The sequence below is a fragment of the Eupeodes corollae genome, chromosome 3 (genome assembly GCF_945859685.1).
Source record: "Eupeodes corollae chromosome 3, idEupCoro1.1, whole genome shotgun sequence".
In the NCBI taxonomy this organism is placed as follows: domain Eukaryota; kingdom Metazoa; phylum Arthropoda; class Insecta; order Diptera; family Syrphidae; genus Eupeodes; species Eupeodes corollae.
The window spans coordinates 68,143,996-68,153,222 of record NC_079149.1 but is presented as its reverse complement, the minus strand read 5'-3'; the positions used below and the strand labels follow the sequence as shown (position 1 = coordinate 68,153,222).

The window sequence follows — 9,227 nt, the reverse complement described above, 5'->3', positions numbered from 1 at the left end:
GAATTTAACAATTTAAAAACAGAACTAAAAGCAAACCTAAGGCTAGGCGCGCACATGCAGCTTTTAGTTTCGAAACTGTTTTGTTTCTAAACTAAGCACTTTATATATATGAGAGTCCGCGCACATGCCGAAAACATACTTTCACCTATTCGTGCAACTTTTTAGTTTGTGTTTTGACACAAACTAGACTATCACTTCAAACCAATTCCTTAGGCTAGGCGCGCACATGCAACTTTTTCGAAACCAAATAGTTTGATCGTCAGTTGCCCAAACATCGCGCACATAAGCAACTCCAAAAGTAATCAACGAAATAAACCAATACACAGAAAACATTTATTCACTATTTCTATCTCATATACACGAAACAAAATAGTTTCAAATTTGTCCAACTCTTTTGCTTATGAAAGAAAAGAGTAGATATATTGTTGCAATACAAAATTATATAAAATATATTTTTTGTTTTTTGAATGTCAATAAAATTTTCAAGGCATGGATTTTTACGAAATGGCACTGATATGTGCGTTTGAATTAAAAAGAAGGAATAAACCTGCAATCAAAAGGCAATATTGGGTTCACCCGTTGAACTCACAACGCCTTGTAAAAGGGCAATTCCAAAAAATTTATCTAGACCTCCGATCCCACCCAAGCAAGTTCTTCAATTACTTCCGAATGAGCAACAGAAGTTTTGATGATCATGATGATCATTGGTTATTTCTAAAACCATATTAAGCGAATATCGAAACCAAAATGCACCCACAATATAACGCCTACTAGACGACTGCGATTTCTCCTTTTTTTTGGTTTCCTTTCGGTTGCCAAAACGCTTTTAAGCACTGCGATGAAAATAAAACATCTTTCAAGTTTGCTTTACTTATTTATTTTTAGTGATAGAAATATTATAATAGATCTTTAGTAACTAACTTTATACTTATATATATGTATATGGGAAAATACATCAAATAAATGAAATTCGTATTAAACGAATTATAAAATGACCTTATTCATTTATTTATTATTATTTATTTATTCCTTTTAACTTAATAAATAATTGGATTAGAATCTCTTACTTTACATGAATACTTTAGGCAAACTGATTACTGAATCACTTGTAAGGCATAATCAAACTGCTATTAAGCGTATATGTACGTCCTTCCATAATTGGAGTGGCAGGAAACCCAACTCCAACAACCGCTACCTTACGGAAAGTTTGTGTACGACTTACAGCTCTGTAAAATAAAATAATACAATTTATATAATTCACATTTTACAAATAAATAATCAAATAATATTCGACTCAAAGTGAACGCTTGGGATAACTAATATATTTAAAGAGAAACTTTTCCGTTTGCACACTTTTTCCGTTTGAAGCGAAGTATCTTTGAGTTGAACCTTCTAATAGCTATTTATACAAAATGTTTAACAATTACTTGCCCAATTTTGGAAAAAAGATAGACGAGCATCGGTACAACAGAAGAATCTTCATGGTCATAGGTAATGGCACCTAATTGGGCCAATCGTCGTCGGAAATATGGTGTATTCCGAGCTAGTTGTTTCAATCAATTAGTTTCTGCAAAAAGAGAAATGTTTTTGTTAAAGAATTGTATTATTGAATTATATTTTTTTATTATAAAACCAAATATTTAACAGACCGCCAAGAAAAAAAAATATTTAAAAACAAGGAAATTGTTTTGAAAACGATTGACGCCTATTAATAAATCTTTACCTTTGTTCCAGCAATATAACCACCAGCACTGCCAAAGCTCTTTTTAAATATTCCCATTAGAATATCAACATCTTTCGGGTCGGCGCCATAATAGTCGACAATACCGCGACCATTTGCTCTCATCGCTACCACACTATGCGTCTCATACAAATACAAATAAGGTTTGTATTTCTTCATCAATGCAATAACTTCGGACAATAGAATACTCCAACACATTTTACAACGGGGACTGCCTAAAGCCTAGCCGTATGTTCTGCAACGCTGTTCAAGCATCTTGTTTCTTTTCCAGTGAACTCAAATGTCCTACCGTAATCCTTGGTTATGCGATCTTTGAGAGTTGCCTCCCCCCCAGGGACACTGCAAATTGGGGAATCCCAGCAATCTCGGACCTTCCGATAGACATACCGTGAATAGAATTCTCGAAGGTATCGTATAGCGTAACATAGCCCTGGAAACAAATGGAATTTCCGACTCAGTCTGTAAGTTCGTGAATTTCAAATCGATTCAAATCGTCGCATCTTACCTCTCGATTATTTTCTTTAGCTCTTTTGGGGCACACATAAATTGATTGATGTAGCCCAATATCATAAGCAGGTAAAAGCCAAAATATACTAGAAGGCTGTGTGTAGAGGAACCTTTTCGAATGAAGATTTGCTCCGATTAGGATCATCATAGAATTCTCCTCTTCCTGATACTGCTGCTACCGTGGTTGCTTTTCCGTTTCAGTGTTGTTTATGTTACTCTTTATTGTATACAATTCCATTTGCAGTCTGGTTGATAGCATTCGACGGCGACAGCGTTGTTTTACTCTTGCCATTCCCATTTGTGAGAGGCGAAACATCATTTGAAATGATTGTGCTTTATTCCATTTTTTAAACGATGACGCACTTTGATACGACTGAAGTACATAATAATCTGAAAATAAAAAAAAATTAAAAAATATGTTTTGTTTTGAGTTACAAATAATAATAACCACCTCTTTTCAGTACATAAATACGTTTGACGTTTAAAAAGTAGCAAATTGAATTATGAAAACAAACATACGAGAAGGATATATTATTCTGCGCGTCTGGAAGTATCCTACTTACCTCGTCACACTTTAAAGAATCATTCAACTGAAATGCACTAATACAAACATACGAAAGAAACTATTTAGCGCATGTGCGCGCAGTTACGTGTATCATAGTAGGATACAGACATTTTTTATGGGTTTAAGCAACTAATAAATTTTCGCAATCAATGTATGAAAGAGAAAACTAGTGAAATTGATATGTAAGGTGGTACTCTTCCCTCAGAATTTTTTGTGAAAGGAAAACATTGCCTAATTTTTTTTCTCTCTTGCACTTAAAGAAAATTGTTCAACGATTTAGTTGAAAGTGGGCGCAGTTACCTAAAATTCCTTGAGACACAAACTAAGGAATTGGTTTGGGGTGATCGTTTAGTTTGTGTCAAAACACAAACTAAAAAGTTGCTCGAATGGGCGACCGAATGGTTTCTGCATGTGCGCGGACTCTCGTATAAGTCTATAGTGCTCAGATTAGAAACCAAACAGTTTCGAAACTAAAAGTTGCATGTGCGCGCCTAGCCTTAGTTTGTGTGACAAGAAGTTATAGGTAACTGTTTGGAAATTTAACTAAATCATTGAATAATTTGCTGTAAGTGCAGGAGAGAGAAAAATTAGTCAAGATTTTGCTTTCACCAAACAAATCTGAGAGAAGACAACCACCTTACATCTCAAATTCACTAGTTTTCTCTTTTATACAGTGGTTGCGAAAATTTATTAGTTGGTTAAACCTATTAAAAAACGTTTGTATCCTACTATGATACACGAAACTGCACCCAAATTCAATTAATTTGTTGTGCATTTTACTCGAATGATTCTTTGAAGTGTGAAGGGATTAGTAGGATACTTCCAGACGAGCAGAATAATACATCCATCTCATAAGTTTGTTTTGAACAGTATATCCACTCTTTTCATTCATAAGCCAAAGAAAGAAGTTTGGGCAACTAACGATCAAACAATTTGGTTTCGAAAAAGTTGCATAAGCGCTCCTAGTCTAAAAATTCAATTTGAAAAAATTACATTAACTATTTTCACATTTATGCAGATATTTTCTGGGAACATTCATGCAAAATTTTTCTTACATTTTCAATAGAGAACAGATAGACTTGACATTTTTCGTCCATGAAGAAAACGCAGTATTGATCTTATTTTCAAATAATTTTTTGTTGATAACCAGTAATAAGTTCTCAATGAACGTGTGTAATGTGTGTAATAATAAATTGATATTTCCGCGAGGGAATAAGCCAGCTTAAGCTGAATGGGACAATGTTATATAAGTATTAAATTGGAAATTTTATATTTCTAAAATTTTTGAACATTTTCTCAGATGAATTGAAACAGGAGATTGAAATATAAACAAAACTTACCTTTCATTTCCATTTAGCCACCAAATTAGCTTTGTATGTACATTTTCCCCTCGTTTTTGAATTGATAAAGAATTTTTGAGAAATCGAAAAATAAAAAGTCTATACTCAGAACTTTTATATTTTTATTGGAATAATAATCAACACACAAAAGTCTTTTTATAAACTAAATTAAAATTGTTCATTCAATTGTTCAGAAAAATATGTTAAAATTACGAAACTTGTGAACTGGAAAACATTGCCAAAATTGGTAACCTTTTATATAAAAAAGTTGGTAACAGACCCAGAAAAAATAAAAAGGGACAAAAAGACATTAAGGATTTGTTTCCTTAAATTATCTAATGAGATAGTTTTAAGATGGTGAGATAAGAGTGTGTAAACAGATAGAACTACTTGGTTCGTTGACTCCTGAAAATCCAAATGGATCGCCAAAGCCAAACCGAGCCATCTGAGTTTCTCCACACACGTTCGATTTTGGATCGGCTCGGGTCCATCTATATGGCTAGTTTTACACCCCAGAGATTTCCGTATTCTTACATATATAAACAGAGTTTCTCATACAAATTTTGCACTTTTGCATTGAGAAATCTGAGAATAAAATTTGTATGATTCGATTTCTCAAGAATTCTTTGCCTCACAATTCAAAAAGAATGAAAAGAAATGCATGCTTATTTTATTGCTAGATTAGAATCAATAGTTAACTGTGTTTATATTTCATTCTTCTCTTGGAAATATTTACTGGGCAATCTGAGATGTTCGAAATATAAACTGGCCAAATGTGTCATGTGCTCATCGGCTTGCAACAAAGATGTCATTCCCCAAATGTCATAAATAAGTTAATTCTCCGCATTGTGAGCTATTCCAATAAGCAAAAAGCATTTTTGATTGTGAAAATGCTTAAAAACTTATTAAAATTAAATGGATTGAATCCATTCCTCAAACAGATAACAACAGCACAAAATTACATTCGTCCACAATTTATTCGACAACTGACAACCGACGGAAATCTTCAACAAAATGTAGTAAACAAAGTAGGTAATCCTTTCAGCCAAGAGAAATCACGTAAAAGTGATCCAGAAATGGAAACAGTTGATAGGGAAACCAAATTGAAGATCCTTCAACTAGAAGTTGAAATAGCTTACCAAGAAGGTCGTAGAGTTCCTGAAGGTAGTTTTTTGAAAGATCAACATTGGGAACAATTACTGGCACTGCCATCGAAATCCGCGCGCTACAAATATCTTGGGTATTTATGGCAAATTGAAAAGAAGAAGGAAAGTCGCCAAGAGAAAAAACTAGACAGGCAACTTAAAGTGGCCGAACGAAAGGAAAAAGAAAGACAAATGAATCAGGAACACAATCACATTATATATGGCATCGCACATACAACATTTTTGCTCAGGGTATATGAATCAACAATGAATCGTTTATATAACAACAGGTAATTGAACATTTTTAAAAATTATGAATGATACACTGCAATGTTTAATGTCTTTAAAAATTATTAAGATTGATTCAAGCAATGCAATTCGGATCAAAGATTGTGATGGATTGTTCCTATGATGAACACATGAACCAAAGGGAAGCTATTAATGCAGCTAAGCAGTTGATGCTTTGTTTTGCAGAGAACCGAATGCACGACGATCCTTTCGACATCCATTTCTGCAACGTTAACTTAAAGCGAACGACAATGCAGTGTCTAAAACGCCACATACCAACTATGCTAGATCCGGAATTTCCAATGAATGTTCACGAGAAGTGTTTCACTGAGATATTTCCTAAGAAAAACTTGGTATATTTGACACCCCACTGCCGGACTGATTTGACAACATACAACCACGATGATATATACATCATTGGGGCAATGGTTGACAAGGTTGGTGATAAATCATGTCATGCAATTCGTACTGTTTTACTTTTACATACCTATTATTAGATGAACAACGAACCATTATCTTTGGCTAAAGCCAAAAGATTAGGATTGCGAATGGCTCGCTTACCATTGGACAAATATTTGCAGTGGGGAACAGGTTCCGGCAAATCATTAACACTCAACCAAATGGTAAGCATTTTGCTGGATTTAAAGTCAACTGGTGATTGGGAAAAATCACTGAAGCACGTGCCGAGAAGAAAAATCATAAATCCATACAACAGTCAATCAAAGGAGCGAGTAATTCGCAAACGAGCTGATGAATTAAAGTTTCACTTAGATACGTGGGGAAATTCAAAGAGATCTTCATAGAGTAATTCATAAAAGAACAATAAATTATGTTATTTTAATGTTTAATCCACTTTATAATTCAAAATAATGATGATATAAAAGTGTTTTGATGGTAACAGCTTTAGTTGTAGTTCTGACACGTAGCGTTTAGCGTACCGGCAAGGAAACCTTCTAACCAATCAATAGCTTTTATATTTTACTTCAAATATAGTAAGTACAGTACAAAAAAGTATTAAGCTTTCGATCGAAAGTTCCCGCTGTATGGACAAACTATTTTTCAAGCATTTGCGCAGATAGTTTAGTATTCATTTGTTGAGCAATAGTTTAAATGAGTAAAATCAAATAGCATACGTTATTCTTGTAAAAACTTGAGGACGTCTTTACTGACTTTATGTGTTTTACGGAGGAATAAAGAGAAACCGAAAAAGTGACTTGATTGATTTTTGTTGAAGTCCTTGACTAGCATAAACCTTTCGCAAAAGTTAAATCATTCGCCACTATTCACTTCATTAGGTTTCCCTTTTAACTTGTATTCGTAAAGCTTCTGACTTATGCAGGTGTATTCAATTAAACGCTTTAACGTATGGATTCTTCTTTTTTATACAATTTAAGGTTCCGTAGAAAACCAAAAACAATATTTATATCTTTAATATTTTTATTTTTTTAAATAATTCTAATCATACATTTAGTCAAGTCAATATTATGTGATGACAATAAAGTATCTAGTTTATTTTATGGCCATGTTAATGAAAGGATTTTATATTATTGATCAACTGAATCTAAGCTGCTCTACTGTTTGTAGACCATTATAATTCATATACAAATGTATTTAATCATATCTTTATTCTTTGTTAAACTTATATTTAAAAATTGATTGCTTTACATTTATACTCCCCTTTGTCAAACTGCTTAATGATAACGACTTGGCAAAAGACTTAATTTTACCCTCGAATTCTGCCAACTTTTCCTTCGTACATACTGAATGCAAATTACTTTCAAAGTATATCAATGCATTGTCTCGCAAGATTTCTACAAATGTTGTTTTCAAAAACTGAAAATAGTTTTGGGCAACGAATACCATGTCAAAAAAGTCCTTCCATTTAGTGCGACTTTGTATTTCATAAACTTCATCTACTGAAAGAAAGTAAACCTTGATATTAGGCATACATATAAAAGGCTTATTGTAATCAGCAATTTCAGGAGCTTCTGGATTATAGCCCGTAAAAGATTTACCAGCTTGTAAAACAACATTCCCGTATTTGCGGGACATATTTTTATCATGAACATATGGAGTCTTATTTTGAATCTCGTGAAAGAGTTCCAGGAGATTGCGTTCGGTTATTTCAGTTGAACGATATTCATTCTCACCATGAGACGACTTTAGCATAGATTGCTCCTTTGAGTTAAGACCAAATGCGCAAAATGGTCCAACTTGTACATCACCCACATACCCTCTGTGAAAAAATGTACTTCCGTTTCGTACAAGTCCTGCTGCTAGAGTTTTGTTTGCTAGGCATTGTTCATATTCAGGAAAAGTGAAGGCAACTCCTGTGTTTCGCCAGTGTTTATATTCTTGAGGGCATATCTGATGTGCGCCACGTTCTCTCAAACACATTTGTAGATCCCAATCGAAAGCACCATCGCGATAATCATACCGAGTCTTTAAAAGCTGTCGATTTCGCATTTCCCAGCTCTTTTCTATATCGAAGTGGTTTTTTTCTTTAGGTAACCAAAAACTGAAGGCATTTTCCAAACCATCCCGTTCTCGATATTTCAACGATTCAATATCAATTATAGGAGCTAATTGAGTTCTTACATCTTGATCAGTGCAAATTTTTAGAAGTGTGTTTGCCTTGCTTGAAAGATATTGATAAGATGAAGGGCGTACCAATGAATTACCGTAAATGTCCATAAAAAGATGAACTTTCTGCAGAAGGTTAAGACTATCGTGGTTTTCGCCTGCTATTGCAAGAAGTAAAATGTTCCTGGCAATAATTTCAACACATCCATCGACGACGTAAAAATTTATTTGTATATTATGACTGTAAGACTTTGCAGCAGTTTCAATTATATGCCTTGGATCACAGGAACCATAGATGAGAAAATTTAGAGAATCCTTTGCGAAAGATTGTGAGTTGCAATGTTGATATTCTTTGAAGAAATCTAAGGATTCACTTAAGCCCCAAAACATTTTTAATGAGTTACTTATTTGTTTAAATCGAAAGATCTAACTTAAAGGCTTTAGTTCAGTTATTTGATTAAATAAACTTTGTGTTGCTAGGTTAAACTCAAAATTTGTTTTGTTAGGTATGTATTTGTTTATAGTGGAAAGTTTTTAAATTTGTAAAGTTAGTTTCCACGTCAGCCGTATCCAGGTGGTGTTGGATAGAAAAAGTGGATGTCGCCACCCCCGTATTATCTCCCGGTGATATTACTATCACCTAAAAAATTTGAAGATTTTTGTTCAGTATTATCAAACTGATGTAAACTTATAATAAAAGAACTAGGTACTACCTATATTTTTTGTATTTATAGTACAGTTTGACATTGATGGTTTGGTGTATATTTTATTATACAATTCTTATTAATAATCTAAGTCTTTGAACTCAAGTGCTCAAGGCAGCATAATAAAAAATCAGAGAAAAAATATCACCGGTCTATTATTATACTTATACTTATTCGTGATCTTTACTACGAGGACAATAAAAATGTACTCTTAACCATTGTTAAAAAAAATGCACTTTTGGAACAGTTTATTTTATGGTCATTTAAGTAAAAGCCATTTGTAGAAAAGTAGGTTTTGGCACAAACATTAAGATTAATTGAGTACATTGTTTTCTCTACCTATCTCTTGTACTT

The 9,227-nt window shown here is 33.4% G+C and overlaps 2 protein-coding genes and 1 long non-coding RNA gene across 5 annotated transcripts; 1 reads left to right on the top strand and 2 right to left on the bottom strand.

Moving 5' to 3' along the window:
- Positions 1-911: 911 nt before the first annotated feature.
- Positions 912-2,825, bottom strand: LOC129952207 (uncharacterized). Of its 3 annotated transcripts, none has more exons than XR_008782280.1 (4): positions 2,700-2,825; positions 2,247-2,638; positions 1,724-2,171; positions 912-1,567 (listed from the first exon to the last, which is right to left on the bottom strand). It is a non-coding gene; the product is annotated as an uncharacterized LOC129952207 (long non-coding RNA). The 3 variants fall into 3 exon arrangements; XR_008782279.1 differs by lacking the exon at positions 2,700-2,825 and having other exon boundaries at positions 912-1,226; positions 1,428-1,567; positions 2,247-2,693; XR_008782278.1 differs by lacking the exon at positions 2,700-2,825 and having other exon boundaries at positions 2,247-2,693.
- Positions 2,826-4,968: 2,143 nt separating this feature from the next.
- Positions 4,969-6,434, top strand: LOC129952194 (mitochondrial ribonuclease P protein 1 homolog). Its single transcript, XM_056064669.1, has 3 exons — positions 4,969-5,588; positions 5,657-6,023; positions 6,084-6,434. Exons 1-3 carry the CDS (start codon positions 5,044-5,046, stop codon positions 6,387-6,389), a joined length of 1,218 nt encoding a protein of 405 aa, XP_055920644.1. The 5' UTR covers positions 4,969-5,043; the 3' UTR covers positions 6,390-6,434.
- Positions 6,435-6,575: 141 nt separating this feature from the next.
- On the bottom strand, positions 6,576-8,769 carry LOC129952193 (dynein axonemal assembly factor 3 homolog). The gene has a single exon (XM_056064668.1). The coding sequence runs from the start codon at positions 8,557-8,559 to the stop codon at positions 7,210-7,212; it is 1,350 nt and encodes a 449-aa protein (XP_055920643.1). The 5' UTR covers positions 8,560-8,769; the 3' UTR covers positions 6,576-7,209.
- Positions 8,770-9,227: the final 458 nt, after the last annotated feature.

Coding starts and splice junctions, on each gene's coding strand:
- LOC129952194 (XM_056064669.1), top strand. CDS start 5,044: ATGCTTAAAAACTTATTAAAATTAAATGGATTGAATCCATTCCTCAAA. Junction 5,589..5,656: donor AATCGTTTATATAACAACAG/GTAATTGAACAT, acceptor AAAATTATTAAG/ATTGATTCAAGCAATGCAAT. Junction 6,024..6,083: donor TTGGGGCAATGGTTGACAAG/GTTGGTGATAAA, acceptor ACCTATTATTAG/ATGAACAACGAACCATTATC.
- LOC129952193 (XM_056064668.1), bottom strand. CDS start 8,559: ATGTTTTGGGGCTTAAGTGAATCCTTAGATTTCTTCAAAGAATATCAA.